The 21,466-nt window shown below is 47.2% G+C and overlaps 1 protein-coding gene across 3 annotated transcripts in view; it reads left to right on the plus strand.

The window, feature by feature from the left end:
- Positions 1-4,211: 4,211 nt before the first annotated feature.
- Positions 4,212-21,466, plus strand: part of PODXL2 (podocalyxin like 2) — a 54,505-nt gene continuing 37,250 nt past the window's right edge. For 2 of the 3 annotated variants that reach the window (XM_075938799.1, XM_075938798.1), the window contains exons 1-2: positions 4,212-4,855; positions 19,530-19,799. In XM_075938799.1, coding sequence (XP_075794914.1) covers positions 4,810-4,855; positions 19,530-19,799 — 316 coding nt within the window. In that variant the 5' untranslated portion in view covers positions 4,212-4,809. The remainder of the gene's footprint in view (positions 4,856-19,529; positions 19,800-21,466) is intronic. The other variant, XM_075938797.1, reaches the window with a different exon arrangement.

Here is a 21,466-nt window from a genome sequence, read left to right on the forward strand (position 1 = left end):
GGGAGGAGTGACCTGGATGAACTTGACTCTAGCCACAGAGAATGTTTCCTTGGTCTGGGTGAGCAGATGGGTGTAAGTAACCAGTTCATTTTGTAAGTGAAGAAGTATTGTAAATAGCTCCATAAAACCAACATCACCTCAATGTCTCTCTTGTGAGCTCTCTATATGGCACAGTGCTAACATTTGTAGTAGAAAGAATTAGCAGTTGAATGCTAGCTTCTGCTTTCACCCCGGCTTCAAAGCACCACCACACAGCCTCTCCTGATGCTAATAGTGTGCTGGATAGTAGACATTGCTGAGACAGATAACAAATCCAGCATTCTCATCTACAGCCCTAATGCAATGTAAGTGTAAGCTTGGTCCACACTGGCTCTGGATTGACAATAATTCAAAATTTTTCACAGCAAACGGGTTATGGTTGGCCAGAAGTTGATTCCCCATCCCTTGGAGTTTCCCAAAGGCTACAGTGAATCAGCAGTAGTTCTTTCCCACTGTAACTCCAGTTGACACACTTTGTCTCTTGTACTGAAGCTCCAAATGTCATTTTTCTGTCCTAGAGGAAGCCAGGCACCGGTGGTTCAAAATACAGGGTAAAGGGCTGAAATTCTCTGCGCTGTGCTACGTAGGGAGAGCAGCCTCATGACCTAATTGTCCTTTCTGGCCTTAACATTTTCTGAGCCACTTATCTCAAAGAGTTTGTGTTCTTACATGTCTCCTCCATATAAGCTGCAGGAAATGTGGAAGCTGCATCCATGTGGGAAGTAAATGCAAACCTCGCTTCCACAGTGATGTAAGAATAGAACCAGTACCTGCCCCTGCTTAGTACAAGTCACAAAATGTTTCACAGTACCCCAGCTTTAAAAAAGCTAAATCAGCAAAACAAGCTTATCTAAATCTCTTTGGAAAGAGACCTGCTCAAATAAACTTGTGCATGGTGCCACAGCGCAAAATTAACTCTTTCCTTCAAAGAAGGGCTTAGTGCCGGACAAAAGGGAAATCCTCCACAGGGAAAAAAGGTGACCTTGTAGTTAGGGATGTTACATAGAGGTTAATTTAACTAATCGGCTTGTTAATGGATTTTCCATCGACTAGTCAATAAGTGCGGGAGCCACATCGGGATTAGCTCCTGACCCTGGGAGCTAACCCCGCTGCAGCTCTGCCTTTTAAATGTATTAAGAGCCAGTGGCATGATCAGGGAATCAGCTGGCCCAGCTTGTGCTGGGTCTTCCCCACTGCGCTTCTGATTTTTAAATGTATTAAGAGCTGGCGGGAGAAGTTTACTTTGCCATAAAAAAAATCATATTAGACCACAACACTATAGTTAAATCACAAAACTACTTTCATTACAGCTATCCATTAATAGAATGTTAGAGCCACCTGGGAAGCTGAAGATCAAATAAGAAATAATATAAGCCTTCACTTGTAGCATTGTCTAAATCATCTTCGAGCAAAGTTCAGTTAACCACGCTTGTCTAAGGGCTTGTCTTCACTTACCCCGAGATTGACATTCCAGAAATCAATCTCCCAGGGTTTGATTTAGCGGCTCTAGTAAGAACCTGCTAAATTGACTGTTCATGGTGCCCTTGTCCTCCATTGGGTAGCGACTTGCAAGGAGTAAGGGAAGTTGGTGGGAGAGTTTCCGCAAGGGGGACACCACAGAAATTCGACCTAAGGTATGTTGACTCCATATATTCTATTCTCATATCTGGAGTGGCCTATCTTAAGGTAGATTTTCTCCAGTTGTGTAAACCTGACCTAAGGTTGTATGCATCAGAAGGGTCAGCTACTAGATTTACGCTCTGTATGCTATAATGGGATTCTGAGTTTGCCCACTGCTGACCGTTCTTTTCCCCCAGATTGGCCTGGCTGACCTAAGTTAATAAGTGGCAATCATTACATTCGTCTTATTTAAAACATGTTTTACCCATTATGCTGTCTCTCTGCTGCGCTGTTCTGGAGCTACACACAAATGACAAAGGAAGGGGTTATTTTCAGCCTGTCCAGAGGCAGGAGTCAACAAGCATGTTAACAAGGGGATCAAGTGGCTATAGTATACTTAATTTCCAAAAAGCCTTTGTCAAGGTCCTCAGCAAAGGCTCTGAAGTAAAGTAAGCTCTCATGGGGTAAGAGGGAAGGTCCTCTCATGAATTGGCAACTGGCTAAAAGACAGGAAACAAAGGATAGAAGTAAATGGTCAGTTTTCAGCATGCAGAGGTAACTAGTGATATCCAGTAGGGGTCTGTACTAGGACCAATCATATTCAACATATTCATAAATGATGTGGAGAAAGGGGTAAACAGTGAGATGGCAACATTTGCAGATGATAGTTAAGACCAAAGCAGACTTTGAAAAGCTTCAAAAGGATCTCACAAAACTGGGTAAATGGACAACTAAATGACAGATGAAAATCAATGCTGATAAATGCAAAGTAATGCATACTGGAAAACATAATCCTAACCATATGTATAAAATGATGGGGTCTAAATTAGCTGTTACCACTCAAGAGAGAGATATTGGAGTCACTGTGGATAATTCTCTGAAAACAGCCACTCAATATGCAGTGTCAGTTAAAAAAGCGAACAGACTGTTGAGAATACTTAAAAAAGGGGTGCATAATAAGACAGAAAATATCATAGTGTCTCAATATAAATCCATGGTACATCCACATCTTGAATACTGTGTGCAGATTTGGTCACCTCATCTCAAATAAAGATATATTGGAAACAGAAAAGATTTAGAAAAGGGCAACAAACAGCTGCCATATCAGGAGAAATTAATAAAACTGAGACTTTTCAGTCTGAAAAAGAGATGACTCCAGAGGGATATGAGAGAGGTCTATAAAATCATGACTGGTGAGGAAAAAGTAAATAAGGAACAAAATTTTACACCTTCCCATAACACAAGAACTACAGATCACCAAATGAAATTAATAGGAGTCAGGTTTAAAACAAACAAAAGGAAGTATTTCTTCATACAATGCACAATCAGCTTGAGGACTTTAACAGGGTTAAAAAAGAAGCTAGATAATTTCATGGAGTATAGGTCCATCAATGGTTATTAGGATGGGCATGGATGGTTTCTTAGCCTCTGTTTGTCAGGATTGGAAATGGGTGACGGGATGGATCACTTGATGATTACCTGTTCTGTTCATTCCCTCTGGGCATCTGTTATTGGTCACCGTCATAAGACAGGATACTGGGCTAGATGGACCATTAGTCTGACCCAGTGTGGCCATTCTTATGATAAGGAGTTAAAGGTGTCAGGCTGGAAAACAGGCAGGGTGTGTAAGGAATAGGATAAGATGAGGGAGGTGTCAGAATAGTGGGAAAAGATAACTGGAGTAGCTGTGTTTTGGGAGGGCAAAGTAGGCCCGCTGATTCAAAAGCTCTTCAATTGTTAAGCAGAGCTAGTTGGAAAAATACAAGAAAAAAATGTTGACTTGCTTTCTGTTTGCAGGATACATAATGGGTCTTGCCCTTAGTGACACTTTTTGCCATGTCTCCTCTAGACATTTTTATCTAAACAGTGGCTGGCTGGTAATGTTCCTTGAATTGTAAGTAAACAAAAACATCTAAGAGTTTCCACGTGAAAAATGAAAAATGCTGGCTTGATATTATCTACATCTGCTTCTTTCTTGGGTGGGAAGGGGTGGGGAAGGGAATAGTGTCTGCTTTGAAGACAGGCCATTGTTTCAGTGGAGGAAAGTCTCTTTTGGAAAATTTGCACTGGTTCTGCTTCTGTGCAGAGCTGGGTCCAGGTCTGATGGTTTTTCTGCAGCTAGCATCCTGTGTCGGGATGGCTCTCAAATCCTCACCTCTGGAGTGTGCAGCTTTTGTACCTTTGGCTGGTGAACAGCGCTCTGTAAAAACTAGATAATGATATTTGTAGCTCTGCCCTATGCTGTTAATAGCAGTTCCCTTCCCCCAGAAAGAGAGCCTTTTGTGCGCACAAATGGCTAGATGCTTTCCCCAGCAGGCAGCAGCTTCTTAGTGGTGGGCTGGGCTGGGGGTGCTTCTGCCATAGAGCGTCTCATTGTAGCGCACACAAGCAGAGAGGGAGGGTAAACTCTCCCAGCCGGAGCTCCTGCCTCCCATGGAGCCTGGCCCACAAGCTGGGCACTAGAGAGCGCCCTCCACAAGGCACTGGCGTAGACGGCCCCTAGGACCCAGGGGAAGCTGATCCCGAGCAGTGGCCGGAATGCAGCCCCTGCGCAACGCAGGCGATGCAATAGTTCTAATTCCACATCTTGCGAACCTGGGGCATCCTGAGCGGCCGCCGCGGCAGCCATGGAGCTGGGGTGGAGGTTTGCCCTTCGCGGCTGCAGGAGACAGAGCTCCTGGCTCTGCCCCTGTGCAGAGCGGGGTCCAGCGGGGCAGTAGGAGCCAGGCGGACGCAGCATCTCGGCACACTCCCCCCTTGCCCAGGGAAAGGAGGATGCACGCCGCCGGCTGGAGAGATTTGCCTGGTGTGATGCAAGCCTCCGCTCTGGGCTGCGCTCCTCAGGGCGGATGCTGAGGCTGCTGCTCTTACCCAGCTTTGGGCTGGCTCCCTTTGTGCACTGATCGATCATTGAGCATCAGCCCCCCGCCCCCCTCCCATCCCCAAGCCTGGGGAGCCTGACAGTAGCAAGTGGAGCCCGCAGGGAGGAGGTGGTCGGGGGAAAGTGGCAGCCCGACTGCTGCTGGTGGGGAGATGCAGTCGGAGGCTGAGCTGCCTGGGAGAGAGGTGGTCACTGTGTCCAGGAGGGGCAGAGCCCCGGGGGCAGTTGCAGAATCCAGGGCCAAGTGAAGAAGTGCAGCTGCTCGCACCATGAAGCTGCGGCTGCACCAGGCCCCGGCGGTGCTGCTGGCCTGGGGTGAGTGCCTTTGTTGTTTTGGATTTAAAACGATTTGCTTGTGGGAGTGTTAATGAACCCGGGGAAGAAGCGGATACAATAGCAGCAGCGCTCTGTCAGCTGCAGAAGAGTTGCTAAGTTAAAGCAGCTTGGACAAAGCCCCGGGAACAAACTAGAGGGGTTGATCCTGTCTGGGGACCAGTGGCATGGACTAAACGGGACTTCTCCATCACTAAGGAACAAAGTCGGGGGGGGGGGGGGGAATAGAACGCAGGGACCATATTGGCTCTGGTCCTCAGCACCTGGTGAAGGAAATGGGACCTTCTCCCCCTACCCCCCCCCCGCCCCGTTATTTTAATGATTAAACAAAACAATAACTTGCTGGGTGTGACTGTAAGCAGATGGGGGAGCAAGGAAGCCAAAACCCATGTGCTCTGCCTGTTCTACACCAACAACAACCTAGGTGGTTCCCCAGGAGGGGACATGGCTTGTTTTTAATGAGTAACTCCCTCTTCTGTAGCTCTCCTTAGAGTTTGGGTTATCCTGCTAAATATTCACTGCAGTGTGCTCTTTACTTTTATACAGCTTTGAGATCTTTGCTGGGAAGCTTCTCCCCTCCCTAAATTATTCAGAAGTTTTTTATTTTTAGTGGCATAAGGTTGTGCATAGTATTTCAAATACTTTAGACGTTTTTCTTCATTTGATTTTATTAAGAGTGCATGCCCCTCCATGAAACCCGTTTTTATGCTGTGCAGGGATTTTGAGTGGGGAATAATTAGCTACTTGTGTGTTCTAAAAGTTTATTTTTTAGGAAGATGACTGTGTAAAGCTTGCTAAAAATGTCTTTGGGCAGGGAAGGTGTCTGCTACACTAAGCACATGTCCAATTGAAGTAAACAGGGCTGTTATTATGGAGAGGATAGAAATAGCTCTGAATGTAGCATGCTTTCTGCATGCCATCTTGAGCTGGGATTCCTGCATGCTGTTCTTTTCCCCAAGGGTGCTACAGAGATGCCACTATTTGGTGTGGCACAAAATTCATCTTTATTTATGGTCTTTTCAACTTTACCAATCACTGTGAAGTTAACCCCCCCCCCCCCAAAAAAGGAAGAGGAGACCTAAATAGAAACAAAGTCCACTAGCCCAAAGATCCTAATCTTGAAATCTGGAGAAAGAGTGGGACATTAATAAAGCCGATTAAGCACAGAAGTAATTATAATTAGACTAGTTATGAGGTCTGTGCTGCTATTTTTACATAATCTGCTTGGAGATGTTTTCAGACAAGGCACCTCTCTTAAACCACTCTGGGAAAGAGAATTTTGCCCTTTAAATTAGTTTGAATTTTGGGGTATTGCTGTGAAAAGAGAACTTTGAAATGGAACATTGGAAGTGTAAGCCTTCTTTCTCATTTGGTAAATCATTTGATAGCAGGAAGTTTGAAAGCATCTTATGCTGGATCTGGGAGCAAGGAGGCTACTCTTTTCTCTTCCTGAGCATAATGAAGGGCCAGTTTCATATAAAGGTCACTTGCTTGCGCTAGAGGATGTGCTGTGGGGTTAGTAATATCCCACGTCGTGATGTCAGTCAAGGATAAAACAGTTGATGGGGGGATATCAATTGTAATGGCTTTGGGAAGGGACTATCTCTTGCTTGTTTGTGTGCAGCACCTAGCACAATGAGACTCCTGTTTGAGGTCTCTTGGCACTACCATAAAATAAATAATAATATTTTTAAATAATAAGGAGGTGAGAAGATGTAGGAAAAGAAGGATCAAAGAGCCTATTTAGGGATCTAGCCTAGTACTAACTCTCACCATTGCGCTGAATCATCAGTTGTGTTCCAGCTGCAAATATGTGTGGTTTCTTCAAGAGGGTGGACATGCCATTGCGTGATACATTTCAAACCAAGCTGCACCAGTCATATAAGAATGTGCCGTAAAGAACCTTCCAGTGCTGTGTGAAGGGAGGTATAGACAGGCTGCAACCTAACAGTTCTTCTGCAGCTCTGATTTCTGCTTCAGCAGTTTACCTCGGTATGCTGACACTCGGGTTTGCCAATACAGCTCCATGTGCATTGTGCAGTGAGTGTGATTCAGGGGTATCCCTGGTATTCTTGGCATCTGAAATCAACAGAACTCTGTTGTGGGGTAGACATTAAAGGGCAAATTTTGCTGGGTGGTTGACTATGCCACCCTCCCCCGCCCCCGTTTATGGAAGCCTACTCATAGTTATGTAGCCTTTTGTCCCCATCCCAAATCGGTGATCTGAGAGCAGGGGCAAAATGGGGAAAGAGGGACTCCTGAGTGAGGTGATATGGTGTGGTGGGAAACTCAGAAACCAAATGTGGTTTCAGCGCCACCAAGGAGTGTCTTTGCTAGGAGGATAGGGAAGAGGAGGAGGGACTCGGTGTCTATCCCACTTCTCACTGGGGCCATCCAGCAGTTATAGGATCATGGCTCAAACCATCTTCTAGTGAGAAGCTCCCAACAGCACAGAAAGCCACCACAGCGGGCTGTTGTGCATCTCTGCAGAGGACCCAGCAGTGAATGAGGATGGAGGACAGTGTCACCCTCATCCTTAGAAAGTGAGGTGGGGAGGCACATAGAGGCGGACAGTACGTATGGGAGAAGTTTGCACTGTGGCTTCCCAAGCTGCATCTGGTCTATGGATAGAAGCTGGCTCTTGGGCTACAAAGCCAGCCACTTCCACCAATGCTAACTTTGCAAGTACAGGCAGTCCCCGGGTTACATGGATCCGACTTACATCGGATCCCTACTTACAAACGGGGTGAGGCAACCCCGCACTAGCTGCTTTTCCCCCTAGCAGACCAGGGAGACGCAAAGCTAGCGCCCGACCCAGCAGACAAGGGAGATGCGGAGCGGCTTTTCTCAGCAGACACCTCAGCTTCAGAATAAAGGACTGAGGGAAGTGAGGTGTGGGAGAATAAAACTGAACTCTGGAGAAATGTTTGGCTAGAGTTTCCCCTACAATATGTACCAGTTCCGACTTACATACAAATTCAACTTAAGAACAAACCTTCAGTCCCTATCTTGTACGTAACCCGGGGACTGCCTGTACTCTTTTAAAGCTATGTTATTTACATAGAGGAGAGGCACTTGGGAAGTGTTGTTAAATGAAGTCTGGGAGCTACAGGAGTTGGACTGCATTATACTAACAACGGGGGAGATGCAGAGATGGGTGTCAGTGGGTGAACTTGGTAGCCAGTTGCCTTTGGGGACCTGGATTCTCACCTAGAGTAGAGGTCAAGAGTGATGATGAGGACTCTGCAGTGAATTGCATTGCAAAATTAGCGCATAGTTTTTCATGATTGGAAGTCCCAGATGAGCAGAGGTTCAGCTCTGGAATAACTGGGAGTGAAGCAGGACAGGAATGAGGTGCAGAAGGGTAACCTCAGGACTGGAACAGAATGGGAGGCTGAAGGTCAGGAACAAGGTACATCGCTGGAACTGTGGCTTGAGACCCCAGGACTGAAACATTGCTGCAGATTGTGTTAAGGTATGCTGGCAGAGCTCTGGGAGTGGTGGGAGCTCAGAATTGAGGTCCACTGTCAGATCTGGCAGTAGTTAGCATGTCATTTGCCTGAGCATTGCCTGGCTCTAGCCACTTATATCTTGGCTTTCACAAAGAGAAAAACATCTCCCTTCTGCCTCCCCTGCCCCCCCCACCCCATATTACCCCAGGTGTCTGTCTGCATGTGGCTGTGTGAATGCCAGGCTCTATTAGCTAATTCTTTCCCCTCCGTCTGCCCACTTAGACAATTCCTCGTTAATACTGTATAAATGAACCCATGCCTAGGGAGCATAAATCAGGATGGATGAAAATTCCCTGCAGTCAATTTTTCCTTTGCCTCTTCAGTAACATAAGGAAGTGTTCACTTAATTATAGGCATCAGGGGTTGAAATAACTACATGAAGACCTCGAAGGGAAGCTCCAGGCGATAGGCTACAGATCAGAGCACATAAAAGTTCCCCCTCTGCTCAGAGTGGGAATCAGCTCTCCAGGATTGTGGGTAAAATAAGCCAACCGTAGCAAAAAAGAAGGCTAGACTGCAGAGTACAGTGCAAGGGGCTAAAGGGCAAAGGTGCACTGAGTCCTGCTGCTGGCCACCGGGTGCATTAGCTGCCAGTTCTCATTGGTTATTTAAATACGTAATCCCAAAAGAATGGAGCCAGACTATTTGTCACCCACACGAGTGCAGCCTGGGCAGAGTCACAACGGAGGCAAAGCAAAGACACTCAGCCATTTGTTTGTAGGGGCAGAGATGCTGGCAGGGCAGTTGTGCCCTGTTTAGTGAGATTCAAACCTGCATTGTTCATGCCCCTGCATAAATCCAGTTGTTGGCAGGATTCAGGCATAGACTCCTTGTCTGGTGGGGAGAGAGATGTGTGTGTGTGTGTCTGAAAGCCATGGTAGAGCTCTTCCTCAACATGACAATTACAACCAAGCCTGGTTTCTATACTATCTTCCTTTGCTCCTATCAAATTTTTAGAGTAGGTTGGATCTGACTGTTTTAACTGACGTTCCTAAGTTACGCTGAACCCTTGAACATCTCCAGAGGTTTTGTCTAACTAAGGAATATGGATGAGGGCCTGACTCCTGAATAAAAGACGGTCTGAAACAGTACAACATTTAATAGAAGGAAGTCCTGGAAGAACCTTTGCGTGCATGAGTTGGATTTGAGTTTCACCACTGTGTTCAAGCTTAGTTGTGGCAAATCAGGCTAAACTACTAAGTTTGGCTGAGTGTGCTGCTGGGGCCACTAGCATAGTTTGGCTAGTGTGTTCCTTAGAAACCTGTTTATCTATACTCTGGTCAGGAAGCCATGGCGCTGCAACAGCACAGTAATATGACTTTATTTGGTACACCTCAGATCCTATGACACTTTGAAGAATTACACAGTAAATTGGGAGGAGAAATCAGAGGCAAAGGGAAAGAGATTTTTCATTTGTTAGTTGAAATGTTCAGGAATGGTAATGGAGCAGAAGGATCAATAGAGCTTTTCAAGCCTGTAGAAGGTGCAGAGGGAAGATGGTGGAAAGGCTTCTACTAGAACAATGGTTCCCGAACTTTTCAGCATCATGCCCCCCCTTTCTGATTTTTGAAAAACCCCCCTCCCCCCCCAAAAAAAAACCTATTGAGGGGGAAAAAAAAGGAACTGAGCAGGGCAGCAAAACTTGATGTGGGGGAGGGCTGGGTCGCCTTGTGCCCCCCCCCCCTGGAATTTCTTCACGCCCCCTCGGGGGGCACGCCCTCCAGTTTGGGAGCACATGTACTTGAAGAATGGAAGGAGCAGGAAGGGGAAGGAGCAGAGAGGGAAACCAGGTCTGTGAGGGTTTGAAAACAAGACTAATCCTGCTTGGGATCCTGTGATGGATGGGATGGGAAAGGAAGGTGAGGCAAGTGGATGAGATCAGTTTTCACTGTATGTGAGAGGAGGCACTGGGCAATGGTCTGCTCAGTATTATGATCTTCCCGTCATGAAACATGCTGGTGGTGGACGCATTCCCTACCTTTCAGAGTGGGTCAGCGTTAAGGGCTTGGTTTTTCTGAAGTGCTGTGTATCTGTATTGCCAGTTGAGAGTAGCAACCAGTTGAGTTCAGTGGGAGCTGGCAAGGGAGAGGCTCAGGATCAGGAACTCTAAAAATCAGACCCCAGGATCAGGGCCATGAGGTCCTAAGGCGAGGTAGCCTCTGCCCAAATTTCCAGCAGTGACTGAGCAGACTCCGTTGCTGTGTGTAGGCCTAGATTCTCTTCTGCATCCTCCCTGAAACAGTGGTGGAGTAACCAGCTGGTGTGAACTTCTTTGCTAAGTGTGGTTCCCTCTCCCAAGCACCATGTGGTTCCCCCTCCCAAGCACCCCCCTCCCAGCATGCCAAGGCTGACTTAGAGCAAGAGGCCCATCTTGCTTGGTTTGGTGGCTCTGGGGTGGGGAAGGAGCATGATGGTACAGAGTTACTCCTTCCCATAGAGCTCCTGCATCCTCTGTAACCTCCCTGCAAAGAATACTCAAGCCACAAAGACTTAGTAGGTCTCATCTTGTCCATCCTTCTCAAGTCAATGGAGAATTGTTCCTATTGTGGATCATTAAACTACCACCACCACCCCGGCCTCCCCCCACACATACAGATATCCCCGTAGCCCAGAAAACATATTGGGGCCTGGGGAAGATGGATGTGTTAGAAAGAGCCTGTGGGAAGGCTCCTGTGTAGCTCAACTTTTGGACTCTGGGAGAGGCATGCCAGCCTCCAAGCTGTGTTTTCAGAAACCATAATTAGAAGTGATAGCTCCCCTAGGCTTCCTAATCCAGCCTTCTCTTTAAAATGTTCTGCTAATAAATGAGAGAAACATAGCAAGCAGAGGACCCAGTGAAAGGAGGAGGCAGGGAATCTCATAGAGGGAAGGAGTAGGGCCAGAAAATCTGTAACAATGAGCACACATCAGGCCGAGTGAGTAATTCTGGCTGGGGTCTGAGCCTCTCGTATATTTCTTAGTGCAAGTCATTGAGTTTCCATGGGGCTGCTGATGGTGCAGATGATAGAGGGGAGCATCTCAGAGCAGCGATTCCCCTGAGGAAAGTAACTTTGCTTCTCCTTCTCTTCCTCCACTGGCTGTGGGATCAGAATTACCCCTCTGATTTAGTTATTCGGTTTGCATTCTGTGTTTCCCACTGCTCTAAAGAACCTAATAGCCAGGTGTGGGCAGAGACCATAGCTGGCAGGTAGTCATGGTAAATTTTAGCCTTAATTCCAGGCCTGTTTCCCTCTTCTCTTCTCTGTGCCCACACCTCCCGCTTCTCTCATGTGCTGTTGGGCTTCGCTCCCGCAACTCTTCCAGACTACAGAGCGTCTTTGGATTGGAGGGGGAGGGGACATGGCTGGCAGATGCTTCTCTCTGCCAGTCATTGTGTTCCTGTCCTAACTGATTATCAGTAAGTGACCCCTTCCTGACCCTGCTATCCTGGTAAATAACATTTGCTGGGCAAATCCATGGATCTGTTTGGGGTAAAACTTGACACGGAAGCTGAACAGCAGTAGGACTAAACTCGGCGGGAGCCCTAAATACTCCCATTTCCTTCACTGTGTCTTGGCTGCCCTCTTTCTGGTTGGGGAAATTTGAGACCTTCCTTACTCACTTCTGGTGCCTGTCACGCATCCATTTGGGAGGCTGCTATACAGGATCTGCCAGTCAGAGATATACCCCCTTTTGCAGGGACCAGTGCATTCTGACTAACATTCCCCACTGAATCTCTTCTGCTGTCATGAGGTTTTGGTTGCTTGTGGGTGTTGTTCCCCTTTCAGCTGATCTATATTTAAAGTACCGTGTCAGAAAACTGGCCCCAAACAGAAGTGATTTGTTCTCCCAGGTTTAGGAACAGTCTTGTTGCATGTTGGATCTTCACTCCAGCTACTGGTCCATGTCCTTCTTGCCTCTGCTTTGAGTTATCTGTTGCGAGTCTTGGCCATTGCTCTCCCCCGCCCCCCGCCCATGAGGCACTTGGGAGAATGTGAGGGGTGTGTTAATAAAGATTCCAAAGAGAATCTTTGGGCCTGATTCTCCAGACCCCCGCCCTGTGTGCTGTCCCTTTCAGTTGTGCAAAGTGGATGTAAAACACTCCCATGCGTGTGAGTGGAGTGGTTGCATTTTGCACTCATTTTGCACAGATGTAATGAATGCCTCATATGCAGGACAGAAGAGAACTAGGCTGCAAGTGTGTGCCAGGGCTGAGAGATGTCCTGAGTCCAATTCCTCCAGTATAATCTCTCTATGATACTATTACAAATGTAAACACCCAACAACAGACCCGGAGCTTTCCCAGAGACTAACACAACCACTTGGTTTTTCACCTCATGCTGGATGAAATCACTTCTCTCCCTGCCCTGCTCTGTGACAGACCCAGAGGTGCACTCGCATTTGGGAGATGTCCCTAGAGAAACCTGGGGATGCCCACATGAGCTATCTGGGCTGACAGTTCACTCCAGCGTTTGAGACGGAGTAATTTCATCTTGTGCCGAGGGTAATGGAACTCTGGGCTTCATAGAATCTAAATGTTGTTATTTGGTAAATTTGGCGGTTCAGATCAGTGATAGCAATTGGAAGAAAAGGCTAAAAGTTAACAATGTTAATACATTTTTACAGTTTCTCAGCAGAGCTCTGGGGAAATCCTAGCATGGCTGCCAGGCCTTGACAGCAGGGCCTCAGGGGGCCTTCTTATATGGCTGTGGGGCTGCTGACACCCGATTCCTGCAAGTATAAGTTGCAGAGCAGGCTGTGGTCATGGCAGGGAAGAGCAGACAACCCTCCCTGCCTAGGGCTATAAGGAGGAGGACAGATCCCCAGCCACAAGGGAGACCATCCTGCTCAGGGACAGCCCTGCACTAGCTGGTGAACGAGTGAATGCCATGCAGAGTGCCCCTGTGTGGCCATAGGGCTTGGATACCAGATCCCTGAGGCTGTGCTCAGTGGCTGCTGTGGATGGAGATTTTGTTTGTTGATTGTCAGGCGAAGTCGATGTTTACCAACTACTGATGATTTCAATGGAATCCTGCCCAGCCTAGTTATTACCAACTGGTGGGCAAGGTCCAAGAGGATCTATCTGTTTTTAAATTCAGCCCACTACCATTCTGCTGCTGCAGAAGTAACAGGGATGGGTAGAAATGCCTGATTCCAAATAAATAGCAGAACATTTGTGTGGGATCTCTGGAAAAAAAGAACCATGCTTTCCTCCTCTTGGTACTGCCCTAGCAAACAATAACAAACCTTGCATGTAGCAACCTCAACCCTACGTGGGCATTAGGGCTAGGAAGGGTGGCCCTATGATTAAAACATGGCATGGGGATTATGGGTACAGTTCCCAGGAGATATGGGTACAGTTCCCAGCTCTGCCACAAACTCATTGCATTACCTTGGGCACGTTACTGCACCTCTGCTCCCTCATTTTTATAACTGGGGCCATGATACTTCCTTTCTCCCATCCTGTGTTGCTCTTGTCTGTTTAGATTGTTGGATTTTTGGGGCTGGGACCGTCTCTTACTCTGGGGCTATGTCTAGATTATGGGGTTTTTCCGGATACCAGAGGTATCCCAAAAAAACTCCGCCTCGTCCGGGGAACGCGTCTGCTCTTCTGACATTTTTTGTGGAAGAGCAGACGCGCTCTTTCGGAATCCTTGTCTTTCTCATTTCATGAGGAAGAAGGGCTCTTCCGAAAGTGGAGGTTTTTCTGAAATTTGGCCCAGTGTAGATGGGCCAAATTTTGGAAAAGCCTCTTCTGAAAAAACAATCGGACAAAAGTATGCAAATTGCTCAGCGCAATTTATGTACCTTTTTCCAAAAGAAAACTGTAGTGTAGACAGAGCCTGGGTGTGTACAGCTCCTGGCACAGTGAGTACTGTTCTGAGCTGGTGCCTGAAGATGTTACTCCAATACACGTAATAAATTATCATCTGTTTATGTCTGAGAAAAAGAAAATCCTGAACAAAACTCTTTAGCTGCCGAGAGTGCTCCAGTAGAACAGAACCTGCAAAGTCATTGCCTGTCAGGGGCTGTCCCAGGTCTGGGCTTCTGCTGAAAAGCTCAGGCTGTCTCAGTCCCATTGAGTGACTCACCCTGAACAACATGCCAAAGAGTTTGCCCATCCTTTGGGATGCCCGGAGAAATGTCTCCACTGGCTGCTATATGCTGCAGTAGCTTCTCTTCCATAATGCGTCTGCTTCATCATAGTATCTTTCCATTTATCTGTGCTGGGCTGCATTGGTCTTGACTTAGATCAATAGAACAAAATTAGCAAAGCCAAGCAGCACTTGGGGGCAGGGGGAGAAAATAAATATTTCCCAAATCAATAGCGAAAAGAGGCTTGGGGCCAAACACAGGCAGCATGCTTGAGAAATGCAGTCCTTTATTCACAATTTTCTAGCAACAATAGCAAGGGATTTCTCTCTAGAGCTCTGTATGGGAGCAGGAGAGGTGGTCCAAGCACTGAACTAGGAATTGCAAACTTCTGGCTTCCACAGCTGACTAATTGTATGCCCGGGGCAAGGCACCCATATTTCTAGGAGCAACTTAAATCAAAGTACAGAGTCTCATAAGCTATTACATGACTCTGAGCTTCATTGATCACATAGAAGGATATTCATATGCACTGGCTATAGGCCCAGAGTCCTGACCCTGGGCTCAATGGGTGGATGTTAGGGGTGGGACTGGACTTGCCTTTGGTTTTTCCACAGATCTGATCTGGAATCTAGAGGGAATGTCCCCAGGTGTAACATCCTCTGTGACTCATCTTCCCTGCTACTAACTGGGGATAATACTTAACCACTTCCCAAAGTTCTAGTGATGATTAACTAACTAGACTAGATGGCTGTGAAGTGCTTGGTATGCGACCATCATTATAGGTGGGCTGAGTCTTGTATTTAAAAGTGTGAAAGAGAAACTGAGAAGGTCCCATCTGGATACATTCTTCTACCCTAAATCTGAGAGCATCCCTGTGCCTATGCACAGTGCCCCATGAAGGCTTTGTTCCATGTAGTTACAGTGAATAACTGTTAATTCTCCACTCCCACGTATTTCAAAATAGAAGCATTGCTCATTCGGATGGGGAAGAGCCCTTTGGCTCTGTTCCTATAGAGAAGAGCTGAGCTTCTGTAGAGGGCTGTAGCAGTGAGTGGGAAAACTGTACAGGGCTCATGTGAGTGAGTTGAATTACATGGGTAACATGCCCCTGCACAACATAATGCGTTCCTAGAAGAGAGCTAACATGGAGAGAGAAAGTGTCCCCTGGCACCATTGATGTCAAGGGTAAAGCTCCCATAGACTTGGAGTCAGGATTTTTCGATTCTGCCTCCTCTCCAGGAAGAGGGTTTAACAAGTATTCAGTGTTTGTTGATCAATTTCGGCCTGTGAGGCAGGACATGACATCTCCTTATTATTTATTTATTTAGTCATTGACCACAGCATGATACAGGCTCTGCAGACAAATGAAACAGCCACGTTCCTTTCTCTTAATACTTCCCAGTCTACTGGTAGTCACAACACAGCAGATGATACAAGCAATTGGAGTGTGGGGGGGGAGGGGGGAGAAAGGAGGGCCAGCGGGTTACAATCATAAGGTCATTCAGTGACTTCGATTTGCCATGTACATCTCCTGGGGGATCCACCAGTAAAAATACATTCAAAAGCAGACGTGTCTCTTTCTCTCACGCTTACACCCACAGAATAAATAACGACTGTCTCTTTTCTAACCCCTCTCATATTCACAGAACTGGGTGCTTCCTAGCCTCATTAGTGAGTCCCTTCAGGACAAACAGAATTGTTAAGGTTCCAGGACTATCTGAGCGGAGATGCTTCTGTGCTTAATAAAGAGCTGGCAGGAGGCCACACTTTGCTGAGGCTGGGCAATGAGTGAGCATGAATTAATAGAACTGTTCCCTTGAGAGGGTGGCTCAGCAGGGTAAACCCCAGGTTATTAATGTCTAGAACCACAGGGTCAGTGCTGGCTGGGTCAGCTCAGTCCTTCATTCTTCTCATACATGAACTGAGTTTTATGCAGTTTAGGGAAGAACTTAAAACTAAGTGTCAGTCTCTGTAACATGTACCAAGATGCCCTTGCCTTTGGATAAAATGTTCCCTCCCCATCCCTCCCATTGTGCCCAGTGCTGACGGGATCTTCTCTAGAGGTGGTGCAGTTTAGAGGTGCTGTCTGCGTGCAGCATGTGAAGCTCTTTGAGACAAAGTACCCCACAGGAAAGTAATACATGGTGGTATTATTTAGGGAATGGATGGGCAATTAGCAGTTAGCAAAAGCTATGTGTCTAACCTATCTAAGGGTATGTCTACACTACCCTCCTAATTCGAACTAGGAGGGTAATGTAGGCATACCGCACTTGCAAATGAAGCCCGGGATTTGAATTTCCCGGGCTTCATTTGCATAAGCCGGGCGCCGCCATTTTTAAATCCCGGCTTATGTAATCCTCGTGGAATGAGGAGTACAGCTAGTTCCGATTAGGAAGCCTAATCCGAACTAGCTACTCCGTGCCGCGTGTAGTCGCGCGGCACGGGGTTCGAACTAGCCGGGATTTAAAAATGGCGGCGCCCGGCTTATGCAAATGAAGCCCGGGAAATTCAAATCCCGGGCTTCATTTGCAAGTGCGGTATGCCTACATTACCCCACTAGTTCTAACTAGCGGGGTAGTGTAGACATACCCCCCGTTATCTGATAGTCACTATGTGGGACTCTGAACTTGATGGATGCAGCAGTCTCTGTTTGGATCCATTGGCCCAAAGCAAAATGTGTTGCATTTTTATCTCCCCCCCTCCCCGCTTATTTGTCATTGACTCATTTAGCATAAATCTAATTTAGAGGAAGAAAAAAACAAACACACAAGCTCCCAGAACGTGAGCATCTTTATGGGCTAAGAATTTCAAATGTCACCTGTGCAATCAAGCAGTGTCGTTGTAGCTGTGTTAGTCCCAGGATACTAGAGGGACAAAGTGAATAAGGTAATATCTTTTATTGGACCCCCATCTGTTAGTGAGAGAGATAAGCTTTTGAGCCACAGAGCTCTCCTACAAGTCCACTGCAATCAGGCAGCTTTGTCCCAGCCACATTGCATCTGATAAATTCAGTGAGGCCAGCTTCTCTGCTGTAATAGGTTGGCCAAGCTCCCCTGGGCTATGTCTAGAGAGCAGCACTATTCAGGATACCGGAAGTATCCCAAAATAGCAATTCTGCATCTTTAACATGCCCGTTATTTTGAAATATATTTTGAAATCGTGGGCATGCTATTCCGGCATCCCTGTAACCTTTGTTTCACAAGGGCTAAGGGATTTGTCAGAATAGCGCTTTATTTTGAAATTTGGCACTGTGTAGATTGCGCCACATTTCAAAATAAGCTATTTTGAAATTACCTCGAAAGCATAGCACAAATTGCATAGTTTATTTCGAGGTAAGAGTGCAGTGTAGATGCACCCCTGGAGTGCATGGAGCTGTGCTGGGGTAAGGTCAGTGGTACCATAGGAATTCAGTGGAGCAATGCTACTCGACATCAGACGAGTCTGGTATTTATTAAATAGCTGTGATTGGGTTTGTCCTAAGACAAGGTTGGGGAATCTCAGGGGCTTGCCTGGATCCAGCCCCGAGGCTCAGGATCCATCCCAGCATTGTGGAGCCTGTGCTGGTGCTCCAGCCCCATTGCTGCCCCGCTATAGGACTAGGGTTGCCAGATGGTTTCACCTAAAATACCGGAACCCCCCCCCCCCCCCCCCCCCCCCCCAAAAAAAAGCACAAGGAAAATTTTTGTTAAGCAAAAAAAATAAATAAATAAAGCTGGGCTGCCGAAATGCAGTCATGGCCACTCCCCCCACCCCAACTGCATGTCCATTGCCGAGTCAGGAAAAGCAGAAAATACCAAACATTTTAGATGTCTGGTATTTTCTCAATTTTTTTACTGGACAGAAGGCACCAATACCGGACTGTCTGGTTCAATACCGGACACCTGGCAACCCTGGAGCACACAAAGTCTGCATGATGAACCCTTTGGTTCGAACTAATGTTACTCCTCAATGTACTCAAAGGAGTAACGTTAGTTCAAACCAAGGGTTTTGGTTCGAACTAACGCATCCCGGAGCACACTTTCACTTTCGAAACAGCTGTTGAGTGGAGTAACGCGCTGGCGAGATCATGCTAATGAAGCGTGGGACATTTAAATCCCTGCTTCATTAGCAATTTCGGTCACCTACATTTGCATCCCTAGTTCGAACTAGGGAGCAAGTGTAGACGTACCCCTAGCCTGACTCCCTCCCCCCCCAGCCTCTGGTGTGCGAGGAGAATATGGGGAGTATCTTTCTCCTTCTCAGTCAGGGGCCATGTCAGTGAGGTTTGGTTTTTTGTTTTTGTTTTGGTTTTCTTGCCTCTCACTTGTGTGCAGTCCCTGACTGATTTTTCTGTGGGTCAGTTCCCCCCCCCCAAAAAAAAGGTTCCCCACTCCTGTCTTAAGCTAACAGTGCCCTCAGCCTGAGTGAGGATATTTCAGAGACTATAGCAGGAAGCTAGATGGGCCGATCTGGTTTGACAGGAGGAAGGTTACTGGGTAAGATGTTCTTGTTGGTCTGCCTCAGTATAGCTGTGCCTGTACTGTTCCATCCCTGGGGGGGTGTGGGCCCTGGGACAATTTCCCTTCACCGAGGCCCTGCCCCTCCTCTTCCCACTGCTGCTCCACGCCCACTCCACCTTCCCCCAAACCCCACCCCTGTGCTGTCTCTTCCCACCCCTTGCTCCACCTCCTCCTTCCCCCATTGCACTCCTTCCCCCAAGAGACACGACCCAGGGATTACCGGTGGGCCTGGATGATTTCACCATGGCAGGGGGAAGCAGAGTGACCCAGCTGGGAGATGGCAGAGCAAGCTGGGGCTGGATAGCTCCGCTTCCTGCAGCTCCTTCCACTGCTGGGGAGTGTGGGAATGGACATAACCCCTGCTGCTGGCCCTAGGTCACCCTGGGTCCCTAGGCAACCCCCCAAAGTGCAAGGCCCGGGGCGGTCATCTCGAGCCATCCTATGGATGGGATGGCTCTGCTGGTAGCAATAGAACTTGTGGCCAGCTCAAAGTCCCCATATCCCATTTCCTCAGCTCCCACTACGGCCTCTCACTGTTGTTCTGACGTGAGTCTCCCTGTCCTGCTGTAGGGACCTTGTCCATCTGCCTTGGTTTATCAGAGGAGCCCACTGCTGAAGGCCTCACCTCAACCTCCTTGATGTCCCATCTGGAGCCACTGGATTCTAGTGAGCAAAGCAACCTGGAGCCTGACCTTGTGCTCAGTGCCCTGCATGCTACCGCAGGATCCGGCTTTGCCAGCGAGGAGAATGAGGAGTCCAAGATCCTACAGCCCCCCCAATACTTCTGGGAAGATGGGGGAGATCTCAATGATTCCAGCCTGGACCTGGGACCAGCAACAGGTAGGTTATTTTTATCCCTTTTTTCCCTTCCTTCCTCCCTTCAGAGCTGACTCTGTTCTCTTGCCTTGACACTCTTCTTGCTAAGGGGAACTGAGGTTAAATATCAACTCTGTTATCTCACCTCAGTGTCTGATGTGTCCCCAAGGAACCCTGAGCTTGTGCAGATATTAAAAACCAAGGTACTGCTGGATCATTATTCACAAGCTGAGGAGAGTATCACCTTTATTTCTGCAAAAGCGGCGTGGAGTCCTGTGGCACCTTATAGACTAACCGAAGTGTTGGAGCATAAGCTTTCGTGGTCAAAGACCCACTTTGTCAGATGCATGTCTTTCGTCTTTGCCCACGAAAGCTTATGCTCCAACACTTCGGTTAGTCTATAAGGTGCCACGGGACTCCTCTCCGCTTTTGCAGGTTCGGACTAACACGGCTACCCCTCTGATACTTGACACCTTTATTTCTGTCTCTTGCTCACCTCACCCTCCCGTTCTCTGTCTCTATCCTCCCTTCAACCCCCTTTCTGGCTTTTCCCTTGCCACTGTGAACTGAACTACGTGCAGCCTAGACATCTGAGCATAAGCCATGGCGAATCCAGGCTGGGCCCTGGGTTTAGGTCCTAGCTGAACTCAGTAGACCCAATTCAGTAGCTGTTTGGTCAGAGTGTGGCCAGCAGAATCTGGCTAGCTGTGTCCTGTCAAATGACTCAGCCAACTTGCTTGGGGCAGCCTGTCAGGCTAACTGGAAAACTGGAACAAAAAGCAAGAATCAGATGTCAGCAAGTCACCAGGTCCTGATGAAATGCATCCCAGGATACTCAAGGAGCTGATAGAGGAGGTATCTGAGCCTTTAGCTATGATCTTTGAAAAATCATGGCAGACAGGGGAGATTCCAGAAGACTGGAAAAGGGCAAATATTGTGCGCATCTATAAAAAGGGGAATAAGAACAACCCAGGAAACTACAGACCGGTCAGTTTAACGTCTGTCCCAGGGAAGATAATGGAGCAGGTAATTAAGGAAATCATATGCAAACACTTGGAAGGTAATAAAGTGATAGGGAATAGCCAGCATGGGTTTGTGAAGAACAAGTCATGCCAAACTAATCTGATAGCTTTCTTTGATAAGATAACGAGCCTTGTGGATAAGGGAGAAGCGGTGGATGTCATATACCTAGACTTTAGTAAGGCATTTGATACGGTCTCACATGATATTCTTATTGATAAACTAGGCAAATATAACTTAGATAGGGCCACGATAAGGTGGGTGCATAATTGGCTGGATAACCGTAGTCAGAGAGTTGTTGTTAACGGTTCTAAATCCTGCTGGAAAGGGATAACAAGTGGAGTTCCTCAAGGGTCTGTTTTGGGACCCGTACTGTTCAATATCTTCATCAATGATGTAGATATTGGGATAGAGAGTACGCTTATTAAGTTTGCAGATGATACCAAACTGGGTGGGGTTGCGACTTCTTTGGAGGATAGGGACATAATTCAAAATGACCTTAGCAAATTAGAGAAATGGTCAGAGGTAAACAGGATGAGGTTTAATAAAGAGAAATGCAAAGTGCTCCACTTAGGAAGGAACAATCAGTTGCATACATACAAGATGGGAAGCGACTGTCTAGGAAGAAGCATGGAGGAAAGGGATCTAGGGGTCATAGTGGACCACAAGTT

Source organism: Pelodiscus sinensis, chromosome 11 (genome assembly GCF_049634645.1).
Source record: "Pelodiscus sinensis isolate JC-2024 chromosome 11, ASM4963464v1, whole genome shotgun sequence".
In the NCBI taxonomy this organism is placed as follows: domain Eukaryota; kingdom Metazoa; phylum Chordata; order Testudines; family Trionychidae; genus Pelodiscus; species Pelodiscus sinensis.